The following is a 21,641-nucleotide window of genomic DNA, read 5'->3' as shown; positions in this document are numbered from 1 at the left end:
GTTTATGAAAAAAATAATGCCCAACCAGTTTGGCTTTCGGCGACAGCACTTTACGATTGACTAAGATCCACTGAATCACCTGAGTCACCAAACAAGCATTTAAAGAGGGATGAAATAAAATATGATATATAAAATATAAAAGGCGTGCAGTTGTGGAAAATTTTTATCTGAGTAGGAAGCTAAGCTGCCCCTAGCTAAGAGTGCCCTCTCAACACGACACACAAGAATGGCACAATTACACAGAAGACAAACACTTACACTGAAGATGATCTCAATAAAGATCGAATCGTTGGCACGATAAAGAAAATGTTTTTCTGAAACCTACATCACACCAGACTGCATCTCACGATTTCTGAATAATTATCGATTAACGGTCACTAATCACCACACATATAGACTTAATGTGAATTTTTTTCACTGGTTTTTGCAATAAAATAAGATTTTGTTTACCGTATCATTGTTCTTCAAAGAGGGTTGTCATTGTTAAAAAAATCTATCATTACATTGCATTCATAGAGCCAACGTTTCCTTCCTTCATGCTACTAATTGTCAGGAACTTCTCGTTATACTGTTATGCAGGAACCTAGTTTTTTTATGTTTTTCCTTCCTGGATTTTGTAGTTACTGCTTGACAGGCTTAACTGTCTAACAGATTCAGTCTTTTGTCAAAATATGCCTAAGTTCTGCAGTGAGGACAGATTTTGTTTCAGGAGGCTACGCCCTTAAAACCACTCGGGAGGATGATTGAGATTTGTTTAGGATAATCCTTTCTTTCATCTTACCTCGCCCTTTGAGTTTTGGCGCTTTTCTTTAAGCTCTTTTTTCCTCTCTGCAGAGTTGTGTTGATTTTTTACGGTCCGAAAATATAAAGTCCTAACGAAATAAATCAGACAAAACGACCCCCTTATTGATACTTTTACTTTTATATCTTAAAGAATTTTTGAATAAAATATTTTCCATTTATATAAGATAAGTTTTTGTACGTAATTATTTTGGGGGTAAAAAAGTATATCCAAAGAAATTAAGGCGTTCATTTATAGTAATGTGACTTTTCTCGTTACCATTGTATGCTAAATGTTTAAGATTGTTTTTTTGTAATAATTAGTAATTATTTATTAATTTGCTTATTTATTAATTTATTTATGATATTAGTTGTTATTAAAGTGTAAGCCGGTCCCCGTCTTAGGGATATGTTTTAGTTGTTAAAATAAGAACAAAATAGGGTAAACGATGGAAGGGAGCAAAGGTTGCAAATCTGAAGGGGCGACCACCCAGACGGGAACGACGAGATGTCCCCCTCAAATCTGTCAAACATAACTTGGAAAATTATTCAGAAATCATGAGATACGGTCTGGTGTGATATAGGTTTCAGAAAAACATTTTCTTTATTGTGCCAACGTTTCAATCTTTATTGAGATCATCTTCAGGGCTCAAAGTGTTTGTCTTCTGTGTAATTGTGCCATTCTTGTGTGTCGTGTTGAGAACTTAACTTGGAAATAATTACCCAGGCTGGACCCACGTCCTGTTTCCCACGAACCTGGAGAACATAAAGTGCAATAGTTGGATAACCGATCAAATAAATAACTATCGTCTAGTTATTTAGTGCTGAAGGGTTGTCACATGGTCAAAAATATGTAGCCACGTGGGACATCATAAATTGGGGTCGCGTCAACCTTGTGCACGACACCCGTCTTCGTCGGCCCACCCGCGGCGTGGGAACTCCCCCGACTTTTGAGTTTCCTTTCCACCCCCTACTCTGGTAGAGAACCCGGTATTATAAAAGGGATGACTGGGAAATCGAAAGTCAGTCAAAATCAAAGACCAAGGACGGTCGACTCCAGGAGTCGATCCGGAAGAGAAGCAGCCACACTCCATCTGGGATACAACAAAACGACCTGCCAGAGCCAGCGAGGACAGCCGTTGTGACCCATCGAGCCAATTCGACGGTCGAGAGAAAGGATGCTGTGGCTAGCATCTTTTGGGCTAAGTCCCTTTGTTGATAGACTCATCCCAGATTTAGAGTTGTGGCAGACTTGTAGATTAATTAAGATTCTGTGGTTTGGGTACGGCGTTATGAGACGGAATTGCGTACAATAAATGTTACTGAATATGCTCTCTGGTTTATTGAATTCTAGAACCTTACCTTCCCCTACACAAGAATAAGTAGCGACGCGCTTACGCCGACTAATTTCTTGTTGCTTATAGAAAATCAAGCGAATATTGAGAGATTATTCGGCCACTGCGCCGTCGTCCACTTACAAAAGTAAATGTGTTGTTATTAAACTTATCTATTGTACATGTCTATTCAATGATTTATAATTTATGTAATTATTAGTAAATTGCTTATTTATTAATTTATTAATGTAAATGGTTATCTCTTGAATTAAATGTGTAATTATTTAAATTAGATGATATACAATTCTAGTCAAACAAAAGCGCCTTTGTAAGCTAAGCCTATTGTACTTATAATTTATTTAATCTTACTACAAGTGGTTTGTAAAATAATTTTTCACCACTGTTCATTATTTTATTTCATGAAAGATGAAAAAAAAAATGCTAATAATGTATTACTTATTTGTCCATGAATTTAAAATTGTATATTTCGCAAAGAAAAAATTCTCTAATAAAAGTTACTTGGATGAAAATGGTACAGTGAAGAAACATTTTGTAATAAAATCAATGCACCTTTGATGGTTTATATAGGCAATTAATCGCACTGTTTGAACAAACATAACTACTATGAATAATTTAAAAAAAAATATTTAAAAAAATGAATAAAACACTTACAGGAAAAAAAGATTGGCCAATGGTTTGCTCTTTATTTTTGAAGTGAACATTCAGAAATCATAACAATGCGATAAAACTGCAAAGGCGGGAAAAAGTTGAGATTGAGAGATAAAAGTCTTGTCCAATTTATAATCGTCACGAGACGAATTGGTGAACCTTTTCTCTGGCAATTTCATACAATTTGATTTATTTGGAATTTTCTTTTTCATTCTCTGGACAATTCGGAAAACCAGCGGAATACTTTCTAACAAAGAGTAATGTTAAAATCCCTAGAGTCTTAAAGGAGGGAACTGGGCTTCCTGTTATGCAGATGAAGTTTTTTTTTTTTTTTTGCCTTGGTTTTCACCATTAGCGCAAGTCCAGCAGATGAAGTTGAAAAGCTAAAATTCCTTAAAATTCTTACTAAGATACTAAGATTCTTAAAAACTGCTGCTATGAAAAGAGACCGATTTCCTACACCCCAAAGTCACTGTTTTTTACCAAATTCTGAAGTTCTGGGTAAAGCTGCTCTCTCTCCATATATCCAGAAAAGTGTGATATTTAGTGACAATTAGTTAGTTAATGATAATTTGAAGATCATGAGATGTGGTCTGGTGTGAAGAAGAACATTTTCTTTATTGTGCCAATGTTTTGATCTTTAATATCATATTCAAGGCCTGTGATTTATAAACATTGTTTAAATTATACAAATACATGTAGGATGTGAAAAAAAAAGAATTTATACAAGGCTAGAAATTTTAGACTTAATCAAAGTATTTGTACTCACTCAAAGTGTTTGTTTTCCATGTAGATATGTCATTATTGTGTGTCGTGCCCTGAAGATGATCTCAATAAAGATCAAAACATTGGCACGATAAAGAAAATGTTTTTCTAAACTTACGCCACACCAGACCACATCTCATGATCTCCAAATATCATATCCCGAAACATTGTTAAAAAATAAAGGCTGGATTTATCCCCCCCCCCAAAAAAAAAATCTTCAAATATGCCTAAGTATATCCACAAAAACTTAAATACGCCATATAATTTGCATTAAAAATATTAAAATAAACAGGATGAATGTCAAGACATCATCTGACTATAATTAACGGTATTTTTTAATCTTTTAACAGTATTTTATAATCAACTTTTTTTAATGTAAAGATGATTGACCAGTTGCTATTCACAATAAATGGTGGGATTGGGATGTGGCCCAATGAATGTTGTGTGTTGAAACTATGCCAAGCTTTCGGTGTTTTATTTTACCTTCCTCAGGGCTCTACAACAGATGTACAAATATATAATGTATACATAAAAAAACAGTTCTGTGACTGACTGGGACAATGCACAGACCAAACCCCTGGATCTAATGAGCTGAAATTTCACCAGTGCATTCCTATAATGACGTGCATAGCCGCTAAGAAAGGATTTTTTGATATTCTATCCCAAAGGGATTATATGGACAATTTTTTACCATGTATAGACCTAAAATTTTCTCTATTTCATAAAAATAATAGAGAAAATTTTAGATAGATATATCAGACTTGATTGTGGAATTAATACAATGATACATCCCAATCAGCATGCCTATTTACCAGGAAAATCAATGGAAACTGCTTTGCAGTCACTGATAGGCAGGATTGAGAAATCATTATTTAATAATGAATATACACTAGGCTGCTTCTTCGATATCCAAGGGGCGTTTGATAATGCTGATTGTATATTATATATTAAGCAGGGTGGGCGACCAAGACTCGAGGGTTAAATGCCTGGGTAGAGTCGTACCCCATCCCTAAAAGGTCTGGGACTTGGTCGGCTCACATGTCCTGCATAAATCTCTTGTAACTGTTCACAAACCCCAAGATTTTGGTCCATTTAATCTCGGGGAGTGATTTGGTGATGTCCGCTTCTTCAAAGATTTCAAATCTAGACCTAGCATACCTATCACATTATATCAGCATTAGATGATTCGACCATCACCTTACTAGATGGGTGAAGACTTACTTGGAAGGATGGTCAATGTGTGCTTAGGTGGTAGCACTCTTAGAATTAATATCAAAGGAGGCTTTCCACAGAGAGGCTGTTTGTCACCTCTTTTATGGCTAATTACAGTAAACAGCTTAATAGAACTTCTGAACAATTCAGGTTTCTACAGTCAATTATTTTCTGCTGATGGTACCATAATGCTCACAGGCAGGGATCCCTGACTCTTTCACTACTGATGGAAAACACCATGGGATTGCTTTATGAGTGGTAATAAAGGTTTATCAATTAATTCAGATTAATTTTTTACATTATTCAAACACAATGTAAAAATTAAAAAAAAAATCTTCACAAATTAATTTGATTAAGGTTTAAGAGTATTTTTTTCTGGTAAAGTAAAAAATTAAATAAATATAACAATCTCCTTTGTTAGCAAATCAAAAATGTTCAAAATCATTATAATAATTGTTCGAACAGACCTCCATATGCTGCAACACAGTAGCCTAGTCTATCGTAAAACGATGATCGGACGAAAAAAATACTCTTACCTTAATCAGATTAATTTGTGAAGAATTTTTTTTAGTTTTTACATTGTGTTTGAATAATGTTTTAATATTATTGGTTTTGTTTATTTTCCTTCCAACCTACTAAAACTAATTTGTAACGAATGGTGCGTCGAAAAGTGACTCGCCTATTTTTTGGTACGAGACTAACAAAATAAAATGTGCCGTGCGTCGAAAAGTGACTCGCCTATTTTTTGGTACGAGACTAACAAAATAAAATGTGCCGAGTCATAATTAGCCGCACCAACGTTGATTTTCCTATGGTGCACCAAAAATTGACTCGCTTTCTTTTATTAACATATTAATCAAAGGAAATAAGCCTCGAGTCAGATTTAAACGCACCTGCGTTGATTTTCTAATGGTGCTTCAAAAAATGACTCACCCTGTATATATATTCATTTAGTGACAAGTTTAGATAAAAACGTGGTAACATTTTCATTTTTTTAAATTAATTATTGAGATTCTTTTAACAAATTTTTAATACGTAATAAAAAGGCACAATTTTGTTTGTTTGAGTTCAATTAAACAGGTGTGCAAACAAAAAACACCTGAAACTACAATGCATCGTTATTTTCAACAACGCAATACACAATTGTGACTTTTATAACTTATTCAGTTCACTAGTTTTCGTGGTCCGCTTGACCAATTAAGAACTTTCAATTAATTAAGGTTTTTAGTTGAGATAAAAATTATTTTTAAATGTTTGGTGTTTAATTTTTTCAATTCTCTGTCTGTTACAGCATATGTTAGGCTAAAGATAAGTTTGTTTTTAACAACTTTACCTCTAAGTAAATTAATTTAAATCAAATACTATTTTTATAATTTAATAAACCTGTCACACTTAAACCACTGTAATTTCAAATTTTTGTCATTATTTATTGTTTATTTGTTCGCCTACAATTGATCATTGAAACAACACCTGTGATGAGATTCTTTTAACCAATTTTTAATACCAATAACAAATATTTAAACAATTGGGAAAAGTGAATTTGAAAGCCGTTTCATGACCTCACTCTACGAGCATTTAGCTGATGGAACTCTAATTGGATTAGTTTGAAAATCCTCACTATTTAAATTCGTTCAATACTCAGAGCAAAATTTATAACATTTGGAAAAATCGTGCAAATATGTATAAAATACATAATTAATTTTTTCGCGGAGTAAATATTTAAAGCATAAAACTAGTACAAATGAAGTACTGAATGAAAACATTAATAACAACAGATAGTGTTTCTAGGCCATTCGAGGTTGACACACGGACTCTTACTTTGGAAATGAACTCAAGGGTGCAACCCGTTGGGTCCGTATGGAGAGGGAAGCCACCCGATATGAGAATTGTGCGTTCCTTGTTCCGCATCTTGGAGGAAACAGGGTTGTTTTATTGAACACAGTAATGACAGTTTTGTGTCCCTACTGTCTTGAGAATGAATGTATTTATTAGCGTGAATGGGCAGTGTGAGAGGATCGATGGCGGAATATTGAATACCCCATCAACCCTCAATTATGTTATTTATATATTTGTAGAGGGTGATGAAGGAATATCGAGTACTCCACCACCCTAACTGAGTGAATGTAAGTAGGAAGGAATGTTTATAAGAGCATGTGAGAGTGTGAATGGGTCTGGATAGTGTTAGGTGCTGAAATGACTTAGCTGTTGGTAGCCACTACAGCCCAACATCGGCTACTGGATGAACTCGACCGAGATTTGATCCGGAACTGCCACATCTCGGGTGGATGATGCTCGAGGCCTACCGTAATTCATTGTAAAGCAAAAAGCTGGCATTGCCGGTGGACTGTGTGTACATATATACGTATGTGCAGATTTTGATCTTATATAAATCATCAATCAGTCATGTGTTTCCATGTACGTTGAACCAAAACAAACTAAATCATTTTTTAATAATAGGAATAATTTGAACGGTGGTGGGGGGGGGTGAGAAATTCGATTAACTTTTTGTATATTATGGTTCTTACTCATACATTTGGTTTTTCATTTTTTAACACATCAGGAAAATCTATGAGTAAGAACCGTCTTTTACAAGAAGTTAATAAATATTTCATCAAGTATATGAAAAAATTGATGTAATTATCCATCTCTCTCTTTCTCACTCTCTTCTCTCTCTCCTTCTTCTCCCTTTCACTCGCTACAATATATATTACAATTAACAATATACAAGTACTAGCAGCTTTTTTCTTCTGAAAAAATTAGATCTGAAATAGAGACAAATATTTAATCAAAATATTGTACGATTGACGAAAGTTTAATAATATGTTCACTAGTTTTCGTGGTCCGCTTGACCAATTAATATCTTTCAATTAATTAAGGTTTTTAGTTGAGATAAAAAAGTCAGTGACACGAGCGGGATTCGACCCCACGACCTTCGGCTAGATACGCCGCTACTCTACCACTTGAGCTATCGTGACTTCGATCCACTCGAGCACTGACTTCCCATCTCAACCCCACCTTTCGAATTGTCCCTCCTTTGTGCCATTTTTCGAATGTCGTGTACTCTATTTGATCGACAAACGAAATGGCCACGGAGTGCTTTAGTGAAGTATACTTCATTTTGCTTATTAAATTTTATTAGGTTTCGTGGTCCGCTTGACCAAATAAATTATTTTCAATTAATTAAGGATTTGGTTGAGATAAATCACCTCCGTGAATCCCGCTCGTGACACTGACTTTTTTCTCTCAACCAAAACCTTCAGAATCAAATAGATTACACGACATTTGAAAAATGGCAAAAAGGAGGGAAAATTCGAAAGGTGGGGTTGGGATGGAAGTTAGTGTCCGAGTGGATCGAAGTCACGATAGCTCAAGTGGTAGAGCAGCAGCGTATTTAACCGAAGGTCGTGGGTTCAAATCCCGCTCGTGACACTGACTTTTTTCTCTCAACCTAAATCTTTAAATAACCTTTAAAAAAACCACGACTTTAGTCTCTTGTGTTCAGCGATAATTTTTCGGATCGAATCGGGAAATTGTGCGAGCACTCGCGCAAATGAAATGGGGACGTCTCGTTGCAAAATATCGGGAATTGTGGAAAATAAAGAGAAAATAATCAATTTAATAAATGCCTTTAGTAAGTGTCGTAATGTTTAAAAATACGGGCAAAAAAAAACATTACATATTACAATGATACTATAGTCAAATAATAATAAAAGTTGTCTATTGACTAAATTACTTCTTTCAATTAATTAATCTTTTTATGTAAGGTTCTGGTTGAATTGAAAAAGTTAATGCCATGAGCGGGATTCGAACCCACGACCTTCGGCTGAATACGCCGCTGCTCTACCAGCCACTTGAGCTGTGACTTCGATCCACTCGGACACCAACTCCCCATCTCAACTTTCAACCTTTCGAATGTTTCCTATTTTTTCCATTTTTCTAATGGCGTAATAAGGATTCGATTCTCAGCGACATATGAAATGGCCACGGGAAGCTGCTAGTGAAGTTATACTTCGTTTTACTTATTAAATCCAAGTTAAGGTGTAACCAAACGCCCCTCAGACCAACACGTCATAAAAGTCTGGCAGGTTCAGACGGCCGCCCATCATCTTAAACAGCATTCCCTTAAAATAGTATAAAAACCCTAATCCCCAAATATCCTTGCCTACTCGAACAATAGTCTTCTGCCCGTCACTGTCGGTTAAAAATTAAACATTGTACTGTTTTGACAATAAAGTTGCTTCTTTTTTTAGAATTCTTCTTCGAGCGATTACTTAATTGGCGCCCAGAACAGGGACCGCGAATAGCTAACGTTTTAAAGTCGTGACTATTTGTCCATTGGACATTAACATGGACATTTTAAAGTCATTGCGTCCATTTGACTTGAACTTTTAGCGTGCACATCGGTGCTTTGATCGCGGTTCGAAGAAACTTCTCGTTAAGTCAACACCGAAGAAATTCCTGCAGCGACCATGCGTCTCATTCAGGGGTCTTGAAAATCGCCAAAGACAGAAGAAAGAAGAACCAGCAACCTGGAAAAGAAGAACACTACTCCAGGAATAGTAGCCATATTTCGCTTATTAAGTAGCCAAATCAATCCTTCCTTCTAGCATGTCTCCAAAAATTAATTATAAAAAAAGAAGACTACGATCACATCCCTTTCTTCGATGGAAACCCTTCAGAACTATCCTTTGTGAAATTTTGGAAACAGCATACAGCGTATTGTGTGTAGAAAATACTTCAGAAAGAGTTTACAACCATAATGTTTTATTCATAAAACCAAAAAGCAAACTAATTGGCCGTGCCAGAAATGTTTCGCATGATATAAATCATTTACTAACTTTAATTAAACATTTGAAACAAAATTTCGCTGATTCAAGGTCTAATGCAAACTAGACTCAATCCTAAAGAATTCCCCATATTATTTGTTAACAGAATTCAAGAATTACGAAACAGCTTATATTCGACTAAAGCTAGACGGACTAAATTCAGACACCTTGAAAGAACTAATGGACTTGATGAATGGACCTGCTATTGTTGCTATTCAACTATTCAACACTGCCAGTGTATTAAAGATAAATGGCCCAACATAACACCATACCCAACTCTATCAAAGAACACGTTCGTTACAATGGTTCGACACTGCTGTGTTAACGGATATTTTACATACAACAATCAATTTTACAAACAACTATTTGGCATAGCCTTGGGTAGGAACCTCGGCCCGATACTTGCAGACATGATTATGACACATCTATTAAATACAGTTATACCACAACTTCCTTTCCCATTACCCTTCCTCACTAAATACGTCGATGATATATTGACAGCAGTTCCCACAGATCAAATTCAAACTACATTAGATACAATTAATAGCTTTCACCCACGCCTACAATTTACACATGAAATCGAAAACAACAAAACAATACCATTTTTAGAATCACTCGTAATAAAACAACCAACCAGACGGCACATTAATCACAGATTGGTACCAAAAACAACAGATCGCTACCTCAACTTTACATCTCACCATGGTATGGTATGGTATGGTGGAAGGGATGCCGGGAAGCGGGGCTTGTGTTCCCCAGGCACTGCAGCCTTCTGGCTTATTGTACCTTCCCAGTTCCCTAGTTTAGTCAATAGACTCAATCCTTCTTCTCAGAAGTATCAGGTCATTGACTGTTATTGCTGCAATTTGGTTCCCTGAGTCTTTTTCGTACGCACATCAAAAATTTTTACATCGTCTAATTTTTCAATAATTTAGCTTTTCTTGTCCGAATTATCCCCTTCTATACAATCCTGAAAGGATAATCTGGCCGGACCATTACCAACGTTTTTTCCCATAGTCGGCTCTTTTCAGCTCAAAGAAGCCAACTCCTTATACAAAAATGTCTTTTCTATACCGACTTCCTTCCCCACCCTTTCAAAATGCAACGTATATAAACATAAAACAGCAATATCTCACTGGCACTCTCAACACGACACGCAAGAATGCCACAATTACGCAGAAAACCAACATTTGAGTGAGTAGAAATACTTTGAATATAAAATATATTTTTTTGCATTGTATAAATTCACTATTTTCCACATCCTACATGTATTTGTTAAATTTAAACAATATTTGTAAATCCCAGGCCCTGAAGATGATCTCAATAAAGGTGGAAACGTGGCACGATAAAGAAAATGTTTTCTGAAACCTACATCCCACCAGACCGCATCTCACGATTTCCGAATAAAGCGATAAACGCCATCGAAAGTAATTCTTTTCTTTTGCAGCATAATGTTGAAAATCAGATGGCTATTAACAAAAAATTAATTGACCAATTCAATCATGACATTCAGACGATAAGAGGCAATAATAGAAAAATAAAACCATTAACAAATCCTATATTAACCCAATTAGAAATAATCAAAATTTATAATGCTATATTCGTAAATCTAGTATTGTTAGATAACAAAATTAATTAATTTCTATATAATTCTGTAAACTTAAAACATTACGTCCTTCAATCCTAACATATGATTATCTAAATCAGGTGTCGGCACCCTGCGGCTCTTTGCAACTTTTTGCACGGCCCGCCAAAGCACAATATAATTTCAGGAAAAATCAACAAACTTAGAGCGTGAGCGTGCCGAAATGTGGCCGGTGACAAAAATGCGCCCTAACAGAAGCGTATGGGAAACCTATTTTACTGCGCAAGTTTAATCCCCACTCCCCATAATAATATTTATACTCGTATATGATATAAAAGCACTATTTAAGTTACATAACCCCTAAGTTACCCTAACCATCCCTAACCATCCCTAAAAGTTACATTTGAATGTGCGGACCGCATAAAAAATTTTATTTTGAAAATGACCCGCCGTCCGAAAAAGGTTGCCGACCCCTGATCTAAATCATTGAAAAAGACGAGAAATATATCCTTTATATCGCCCAGTCTTAGTACACTCTGGCAATTAACCAAAGTACATGGCTCTTTTATGAATAACGGACTTTATTATTATGTAGACGTGCCTTTACAAAGTTCCACCCTTGAAACAGATTTTCTATTATCCTATCCTGTAAATAAAAAAAGATCATGTAACAACAATATATACGGGGGGCGTCGGTGGCCGCAACGGTTTAGGCGTTGACACGGCGCTCATCACTGTAAGGTAAAGGTCCCGGGTTCGAATCCAGCGGCCCTGCATTCGAACCCGACATACTTACAAATGGGCTTTTTTTCAAAAACACCGGCACCCCGAGGGTTGATATATCTGCTGTTGCGAACCCTCGTAAAAAAAGAAAAACAGAAAACGATTCATAGGTGGATTTTGTTGTCATAAAATCAAAACGAAAATCTCTTCTTAAAACTGAACAAAATTCTTTATAAAAAAACTAGGCAGCAATGATTATTTCCATTGAATTAAAGTAAACAGCCATCAAAAAATAACCTGGTTTTTGCACGAAAAAATGACAACTTCGAAATGCATATTTTTTCAGCCTTTTAAGTCTGCGTAGGTCTTATTTTTTGAAAATTTTACGCAGATGATTTTTTAAATGTTTTCCTAGATTGAGTCCATTCATCAGTAAATTCAAAAATTCGGGAACATGTTAATTTTTACATTTTTTAGGAATAACGTCAATTGAGCTGTGGAGCCAAAAAATCGTCCTGGAGCAGTGCCCTATAGCAATCGATAAGAAATTTTAATAAGCTCTCAATTGATCATAAAAACCCTCGTAAAAAAGAACAAAAAACCAATATATACATACACGTCTATAATTCTTAAAGCGACGGATGACCTATTTACCGCTACTTGTATAGATATAAGTAATCAAAATTATTGTAGCAACATATCAAAAATTAATGATAATTGTATTAAATAAATTACTGCAAATGAAAATCTTTTTGATTGTAGATATTTGTACACATCAAGCACATCATTTATTAAATATGTACCATTTATAGACTATTATTTACCTTTTAAAAATGAAACAATTGTAATTAAATGAAATGATGTGAACGAATCAATATTTTTATATAATACTAGTTTAATTAAATTAGACAAAAATTAAGTATTGTTAAATGAAAACATGGTACCAATATTTAAAGAATCGAAAGTTATGTTTACATAAACCGACGTTGTGTGAATGTCGGGTTCGAATGCAGGGCCGCTGGATTCGAACCCGGGACCTTTACCTTACAGTGATGAGCGCCGTGTCAACGCCTAAACCGTTGCCGCCGACGCCCCCCAACATTTCTTTAAAATAGTATAAAAACCCTATCCCCCAAATATCCTTGCCTTACTCGTAAGATAGCCTTCTGCCCGTCAGTCTGTCGGTTTAATTAAACATTGCAAGATTCTGCAAGTCGAAGTATACTTCGAGCGATTGCTTAACTTCTATTATATTTAGTGATCTATTGACCAAATTACTTGTTTCAATTAATAATTCTTTTTAAGAAAATTATGTCTAAGGTCGTCTGAAGATGATATAATTAACATTTCGTAATTATAGTAATTTCGTTTTAATCTAATACGTTTTGCATTGTACTAAAGAAACAACGGCCGAGGCTTAACGTAGGCCACCCCACCCCGAAATGGTGCGTTGATATGTATATATATGTACACAGTCTTTGCTCGAATTTAGTCTTTGAAAGGAAACTCACAGTGCACAAGAATAATTTTTAAAAATAAATTTTTGAAATTAAAACTACCTAACATTGTACACGGTAATTATAAAGTTTAATTAACCAAAATATTCTTTGTTGTTTTTAAGCATTCTTTCAGAAGTAAAATACTTTGTTATTGAAAATGGTTTTATAGTAACAAAATTATTTCTATTTGTCAACCAGAAAATTCTAACTTCAACTACACGTCTGTCGGACTGAAAAAAATTCATTAGTTCCATAATTTAAAATCGTCAAGTTTCACAACTTGATCAAGATGGCAAAACTTGTCACTTGTGTAATTTTTCTCTCTCTCGTGAATGTTATTCGGGCCTGCGTAAATGGAACTCTTTTAAGTAAGTATGAACCGTTATCTACGTTATTTTTCTGCCGTTATAAAAATCCGGTCGATTTTTTCTTACTAATTTAATGCAATTAATCAACCGCCTAGGCAGTTACACATTAACCTGCCAAGACAAGAAAGATATTGTAAATTGGCACAACCATTATCGGCAGAGGGTCGCCACTACTATACCAACAGAGAATATGCGAAAATTGGTAAAATCCATTGTCGAAAAAAAAAAACGTAGGTATTTATTAATCGATTTTTCAGTACTGGGATCATGAGTTGGAAACCCAGGCCCAAAAACTTGCGAGTTCCTGTCTCTATGAGCACGACTCGCCGACAATTCGTAAGTTATGTTATCTCTTTTGAAACTTCCGTTCAACTGTCTTCTTCATTCTAGAGGGTAAAAACGACGTAGGACAAACAATATGGCAGACTATTACCACAAACAGAGAAAGTAGTTCTAAGGGTACTATGAAGTTCAAAGAACAAATTGACGAATGGTACAAAGAAGGCTTAAAATACAAGGGGGCGACGACAGAAGATGTCAGACATTTCACTCAAGTAAGCGTCCAATAAATTAGATTCCATATAATTAAACAAGCATGAAATAAAATGACTCGACAGAAAAAAAATCACGATAATAGTTTGGTCGTAATGTCATTCGGAATTTGAGTTTAAATAACTCAAAGATTCTTTTCTGTAATTTCAACCAGTTTTTAAAAACAAAAAATCTTTACTTCAAGCAGTTTTAAACGTTATTACTAGAGACCGGATTTTTATGCAGTTGCGTATTTGGTTTGCCATCATATACGACCGAGAAATCAATTATCTATCCGAATCATGTATCTAGGAAGCCGAAAGTTATATTTTATAGAGCATATTTTTGCATATTTGATGAACATCGCATAAAATTGCATATTTGAACAATATCTCCCAAAATATCTAAAATAATCTATTGGTTTTCAGGGGAACATAAAAAAAAATCTGTAAAAAAAATAACAAGTTGACGGAAAGTCGATTTAATTCGAAGTAAACTGAAACAGGCCTCAACTATATAATATAATATAACTATAGAATATAGAATATAAACACCACACCGCATCTCACGGTTTCTGAATAATTATAGAATATAAAACAAAACCTCTTCTTAGGTCTTATTTCAATATTCAATTCAGTTGTGCTGTACCTGTAACATTTAAGCCTACAACATGCCTAAGATTACGCAGTCAGTTTCTGTCAAAATCAAAAGGTGGCTGGAGCATTTTAATAATAAAAAAAAAGTTGGGTGTGTGGTCTAGAGCACACGGTAGAAGTGAAAACTTAAATTAGGGTAAATTAACAATACGAAATACAATTTTTGTTCTTTATTTTGTATAATCACAATGTAATTACGTTGAAAATGTATACAATTATGATTGTGTAGGAATTTGATTGTGCTCTGACTGATTGTCGTTGGTATCAGACTCTAGAAACGAAACTATTGGTTTATGGTAACTGAAATATGAGACAAATACTTTTGATTGAAATGAATTTCCTAAATATCTCACAAAAACTCCGTCAATCGTTGTTCCATATTTCGTTGTACTTTCATTTGTGCCATTGGACATATTAAGAATTTTGTTTTCAAAAAATCCACTAGAGGCTTTGATGTATCTTTGGAGAAGTCAACATTGAAATTTCCACTCATAATCATTGGTAATGTATAGAAATGTTCTTAGAGAAGAGCAGATCCTTGGTGTAGATAATTAAGTTTGCGTGGATGAATTTGATGATGTCTTTTACACTTTGATTAGGTGAAATATAAATAGCTACTATTACAATTTCTTGTCTATTTTCTATTGTACATTTCGATACTCAAATTTCGCCAATTGGTGATATATTGAATTCAAATGTTTCTGAATGTTGAAGTGTGACATCCATCAGCGAACTAACAAGAGTCGACGTGTCTCTCTTATTTTTGAATATAGCTACACCTGCAGATCGGCGATCAGGTCTTTTGAATTTCACCACACAATCAAAATTCGGGACATCGACTTTTTCTTCATTGTCCACCCAAGTTTCAGATAAAATCAGTATAGTCGAACGTTGTGTAACAGTATCATCGAGATCCTTTCTATATCCTTTCTATTGGAAATGAAGTTTATTAAAACATCAGTGATTGTTTGAAGCTTGTTAAGTGATAGCCTTTTGAATTTATTTTGTAAATCAATGAGGGATGTAGATTCTCTTCGGCCGTATGTAGCCGTGTTTCTTTCATTCACAATATACAGCCCTTCGATGCGTGTTACTCTTGTTAATGCGACATATACCAATTGCTGAGTATGCGTTTTCTCATACTCATAAACAACTTCATCGAATGTTGCTCCTTGTGACTTGTGAATCGTTATAGCGCATGCAGACACCACCGGAAAATGATTACGTTTAGCATTTATAGTTTTGTTATTATTAAGTTGGTATAGTGCTCGATCTTCTGGCTATAGGTACAGCGTTCCTTGGTATGTTATGATCCGTAATGTACCCTGAAACTTTACTTCGTATTTTCTTTCCAATTTTTTCTGGATTTGGAAATATGAGCCAAATTCTGATGATTTCGCCATTGTTATCATAATCGATGAAGCACAATTTTCCTACTACACCATTTGCTAATCCATCCGATACATCAACATTGTTAGTCAACATATAATATTTATCCAGCACGAATGTTTTATAAATACACGACAAATTCTGTCTTATTAACATATGTTCTTACACGTGTATTATGATAAATTATTACGATGAATTACAATTAAAGAATAATTAATTATTCTCAATAATTATATTCACAATAATTATTTTCAATGATTCTACTGGAATGAGCGTTACATCTTCGAGCATGACGGCTCGGTCTCATTCAATACTCACAAAAAAAAAGTGCTGAGCGCGCCTAAAGAAGATTTCACTTCAAAAAAAATTATGTCACATTTACTTTTGACGGCCAAATTGTGTACTGCCAACCTTGTGGTAAACCAATTACGTGCGATAAAAAATTTTAGCTAGAGCAACACATTAAAACTGGAAAGTTTTTTTTTTGACTTTGTAGAAGGGAATTGATAACGTGAATTTCCAGAGAAAATTTTTTGTCGTGATTAAGCGCATTGACATTTCATATTTTCTTTTAGGTGCACATTCGCTGGAACCACGATTTTCAAAGGGTCAACTTTTGTTGACTCAATCAACATCTAAACCAAGAGACACTTTTCCCGAAAATTTGTCTCTGGCATCGATTTTGGCCGATATTCCGTTTTTCAAACTCAAGAATTCCGTCCTCAACGAATTTTTTTCTTTGTTAGCGAATCGAAATATCCCGAATGAGAACACGCTCCGTAAATATTACTTAGATATTTGTCATAAAAACACATTGGCGACAACTAAATATATCTTGTTGTTGATGAAACCATAGACGTTAGTGGTAATTATGTTGCTAACCTTTCAATAGGAAAGTTGACTTGCCACGAAGCTGGCTACCCATTTATTTTCGCGTCAAAAATACTAGATAAAACAAATCACGACACAAATGCCGTTTTATTAATTCCAGTTTAAAAATCTTTTCCACTGATCGCGAAATGGAAAATCGGGTTTTGTTGCTCTTGAACGCGGCCTCCCATGGTTAAGGCTGGGAACACATGAAAAAGTTTCGCGATTCTTTCCCCGAATTAAATTCACTAATTAACAAGGCAAAAAGATCTTTCTAAAGGCTCCTTCTCGCGTGGTTGTTTACAAGGAAATGATGAATGAATCTTTACCTGCAACACCTGTGCTCACAAGGTGCGGCACGTGGTTAACTACGGCATTGTTTTATACGGAACATTGGGAAAAATACTGTGAAGTTATTCGTCAATTAAAAAAAAAAAGATTTTGATTCAGCCCAAAGTTTAAACCAAGTCTCAGGTTTAATAGAAAATTCGAAGGTTGTAAAATCTTGAACATTTATCAAATCTCACTCTTTTTTAATCAGTTCAATCACAAAACTTCGTTGCCTTTAAACTAGACCCGGAAGCCAAAATTGACTTGATTCCAGGCGAAATCGGAAATCTTTTTAAAACTAAGAAAGATGAAGTAAAAAAAAAAAATCTTGGGAAATTGCTCACAAAAAATAATAGTTCCTATTCACAGTAATTTTTTTTTCCAACGATCCGGATTTCGAGCTTTTTGCTCATCATCAGGTTGAAGGAGTTCTACAGGAACTATCTTTTTAAAAGGATTAAACACCGCACTCACTCCACTATTCATCATTTCTATCAATAAATAATATTCTTCAAGCAGAAAAAGACGCCAAAATAAGTGACTTTTCAGATCCTAGGATGTTAAGTTGTTTTAAATTTGCCCCTATCACTTCGTGGATGTAGAACGGTCATTTTCTGTGTATAAACAACTTTTAAGTGGCCGAAAGCACAATTTCACTGAAGACAATTTAGTATTTGTTTATTAACATTAATTATACTCAATTAGCCTAAAATATATAATTTAATTGTGTGAGAAAATATTTTTTAAAAATATAAATAAACTCTAAGTACTTGTGAATTACAATTATTTTCAGTTTTAAAGAATGTTAATATCTATTTCCTTTAATTATCTATATTTCTGTTTAAAGTTACGGATAATAAAAAAAATGGTTTACTGTAAATCATGGCATATTTTAACGTATTAATACTGCATATTATTGCATATTTCAGGGCTTTGAACTGCATATTTAATGGCATATTTTGCCAATTTTTATTACATAAAAATCCGGTCTCTACTTATTACACTCCATATTTCCATTGCATTTACAAATACATGTACCATATTCTGTACAACTTACATTCATTCGCGAAAGGCAAAGGGCTACGGTTATTTCTACATCATCATCAGAGCGACATTCCAGTTCAAAGAGCTTCGCTAGTGTTCCTGAACCATTTCAGATCTCCAGTTTAGCTCGCTCAGTACGTTTTTGGTGTCTTTCCTCACAAGCCGCGTAGCTTAGGACGCCCTCTTAGACCAATACCACATAAATTTTAATTTAGAAGTCTTTTGACGATCTCTCCAATACTCTTGCCATATGACATGCCCATCTGCTTTTTATAAAATTATTTGATTATATAATTGCATTAGGCTATTTAGTAGGGAGTAGAGCTCCCAATTATGTCTCTGACTACATTGATCGCTCACTATCTCCAGATAATTGTTTTTTTCTTGCATTTCGTTTGATATATTGGCTGTGGCGACAATGGAGACTGATTATGCAAGTTCACTTACTTACTCAAATCTGTAAGAACCGATCCGAACTTCTCATTCATCTCCAACCTTGCCCGGATATCCCGTATTTGGCTTTTGGATGGTTCTAAACGAGCCCGTCTTATTATTGCCAATATCTACATCACTGTCTCATAAATATGAGATTCCATACGGTTCTTAATATCTATATCGAATTGGCTATTTCTTAGTTCACCTTAATGCTAATAAATACTCTTAATTTCGTTATACATTGGTCCCAGATACATATATTTCATTTATTGTAAAACAATAAAACTATACACCCCAGTTTAACATGGTAAGTTAAGTAATTCGTAACTAAAAATGTTTTTTAACTAAATAGTTAATACTATATTCCATTGTGTATGGAATATGTAAAAATAATGGTCTGACCGCATCTTATATTGTAATTCTTACAGCTTGTTTGGGCTGATTCGTACAAAGTCGGCTGCGGCTTCAGCTACTTTAAGAAAAAAGACAAAAACGGCAAAGACGAACATTACATAAAATATTACGTCTGCAACTATGCTCCAAAGTAAGTACTAAGAGAGCTGTAATCTTTACACTATTAGCACATGAGTAATACTATTGTACTTTTCAGAGGAAATAAACCAACCGAATCTCCTTACAGACGTGGAAATGGTTGTAACCATCATCATCTCACACCAACCCAAGACACGCAAGGGTTGTGCAGTAAGTTTTTTTTTCAAGATTTTTTTAATATGTTTTATCTTGCATTTCATCGATGTCAGTGTTACGGTCGAAACCTCACCTAGGTGGCCAGCCGGTGGGTTAATGGATAAGGAAAATAATGTAAACGAAAGGAATAAAATGTTGGGCGCCAGTCGTCCTCCTTTGTCCAAGGGAAACAAAGGAGGAAGCGACAAAATTAATAATAATGTAATGCGGATGGGTAGGAGCTTGTTTGAGGGAGGAAAGGGGAATAATGTATATGAAAAAAATATAGATAAAGAAACGGGAACTAAATTGAAATAAAGAAAGAAAAAGGGAAAAGAAAAAGAAGAAAGAAAGAGAGGAGAAAAGGGAAAAAAACATACGGCCGTACGTTCAAAAAGATCGCGGAACCCATGATTAGGAGGCAGCGCCTCTATCCACACTACTACCTAGGACTGATGGCCGGTTTCCTTCCGTTGGTCTTGAAGCAGCGCGAACCCTTAAAAATTATTCAAAATTCTTAATTCACTACTTTCGTGGTCCGCTTGAACAATTAATACATGACAATTAATTAAGGTTTTTAGTTGAGATGAAAAAAGCTAATGGCACGAGAGGGATTCGAACCCACGACCTTCGGCTAGATACGCCGCTGCTCTACCACTTGAGCTATCGTGACCAAGATCCACTCGGACATCAACGCCCCACCTCAACCCCACCTTTTGAGTTTTCCCTCCTTTTGCCATTTTTCAAATGTTTTTTTCATCTCAACTAAAAACCTTAATTAATTGTCATGTATTAATTGGTCAAGCGGATCACGAAAGTAGTGAATTAATGATTTAAAAATGAAGTACACTTCACTAAAGCTCTCCGTCGCCATTTCAATTGTCGCCGAGAATCAAATTGATTACACGAGATTTGAAAAATAGCAAAAATGACCTGCGCAGGTGGTAGAGCAGCGGCGTATCTAGCCTAAGGTCGTGGGGTTCGAATCCCTCTCGTGCCATTAGCTTTTTTTCATCTCAACTAAAAACCTTAATTGTCATTATTCAAAATACATAGCACTAATAATAAACGTAAAATAGACAACTAACACATCCCTTCGTACAATTTATATAAAAAAAGAAAAAACAACAACTTTTTTTTCTCCTTATTCCTACAGTGAACAGAACGATAAACTAAAAGAAATTAACTTAATACTAATGTCCTCACTCACAAGCAAAAAGAAATTATTAACAATCAAACGAAAAGGTACCTCTTATAACTATAACATAAAATAGTTTAATTAGCGCGGAGTGATAACAATAGTGCGTATACACACTCTACTAGTTAGTATAGTTTATTTATCCTACACCGATATTTGTCTATGTTGAAGTCCGAGAACTTCAAGTCAGACCTGACCACCACCACATACACACTTAGCTGCGGATGACGAATTTTCTTCTTTTCCTTCTTTTTTTTTCCCGAGGAAAAATCTCCAGCGAGCTTGATTCTGTCCGTGTCCCCAAGCCGACCTGACCGAACTCGTCTCCTCCTCTCGACTCCTTCTCCTCGCGGCCGTACTGTCACCTCAGCTCCATACCCAACAACAAAACACCGTCTATTTTAGCTTTTTTTCTGTATAAAAAAAGGGTTACAACGGTAACGGTTAAAGTGTTGACGTAAATTGAGACTTACACTATAAAGGTCTCAGTTTCGAGCCTAATTCGAACAAAACTACTTACAAAATTTGCGCTTTATTTTTTAAAATACCGGACGTCAAGCAGATGTTTTCCATTTCTTGTAACCTCCGTAAGAACACAATAACGCACATAATTTTTAACAAATTTTTGAACTTCTAAATTTACAATTAACTTACTTAAGTAATAAAATCTTACTAATGGGGTAACTAACATTCAGTACCATAATAGAAAACATAATGAGTTATGGAATATTTAAATAAAA

General features: G+C 34.9%; 2 protein-coding genes across 8 annotated transcripts in view; one reads left to right on the top strand and one right to left on the bottom strand.

The window, feature by feature from the left end:
- The window catches only part of LOC106662187, a 25,462-nt gene extending 3,821 nt beyond the window's left edge, over positions 1-21,641 (bottom strand). The window contains exons 1-2 of one of the 6 annotated variants that reach the window (XM_014386054.2): positions 21,375-21,641; positions 21,112-21,314 (exon numbers count right to left, since the gene is read on the bottom strand). The gene's annotated coding sequence lies outside the window, so the exon portion shown is untranslated. The other 5 variants (XM_014386053.2, XM_014386057.2, XM_024224981.1 and 2 more) reach the window with 5 other exon arrangements.
- The window catches only part of LOC106662188 (venom allergen 5), a 31,187-nt gene continuing 22,909 nt past the window's right edge, over positions 13,364-21,641 (top strand). For both annotated transcript variants that reach the window (XM_014386061.1, XM_014386060.1), the window contains exons 1-7: positions 13,364-13,468; positions 13,592-13,761; positions 13,857-13,963; positions 14,019-14,097; positions 14,152-14,315; positions 19,445-19,560; positions 19,627-19,718. In XM_014386061.1, the coding sequence (XP_014241547.1) occupies positions 13,683-13,761; positions 13,857-13,963; positions 14,019-14,097; positions 14,152-14,315; positions 19,445-19,560; positions 19,627-19,718 (637 nt within the window). In that variant the 5' untranslated portion in view covers positions 13,364-13,468; positions 13,592-13,682. The remainder of the gene's footprint in view (positions 13,469-13,591; positions 13,762-13,856; positions 13,964-14,018; positions 14,098-14,151; positions 14,316-19,444; positions 19,561-19,626; positions 19,719-21,641) is intronic.

This window comes from Cimex lectularius, unplaced genomic scaffold (assembly GCF_000648675.2).
Source record: "Cimex lectularius strain Harlan isolate CLEC.00 unplaced genomic scaffold, Clec_2.1 scaffold19, whole genome shotgun sequence".
Lineage (NCBI taxonomy): Eukaryota > Metazoa > Arthropoda > Insecta > Hemiptera > Cimicidae > Cimex > Cimex lectularius.
Note: the sequence above shows the minus strand (reverse complement) of the source record. Positions and strands in the feature narration are given on the sequence as shown.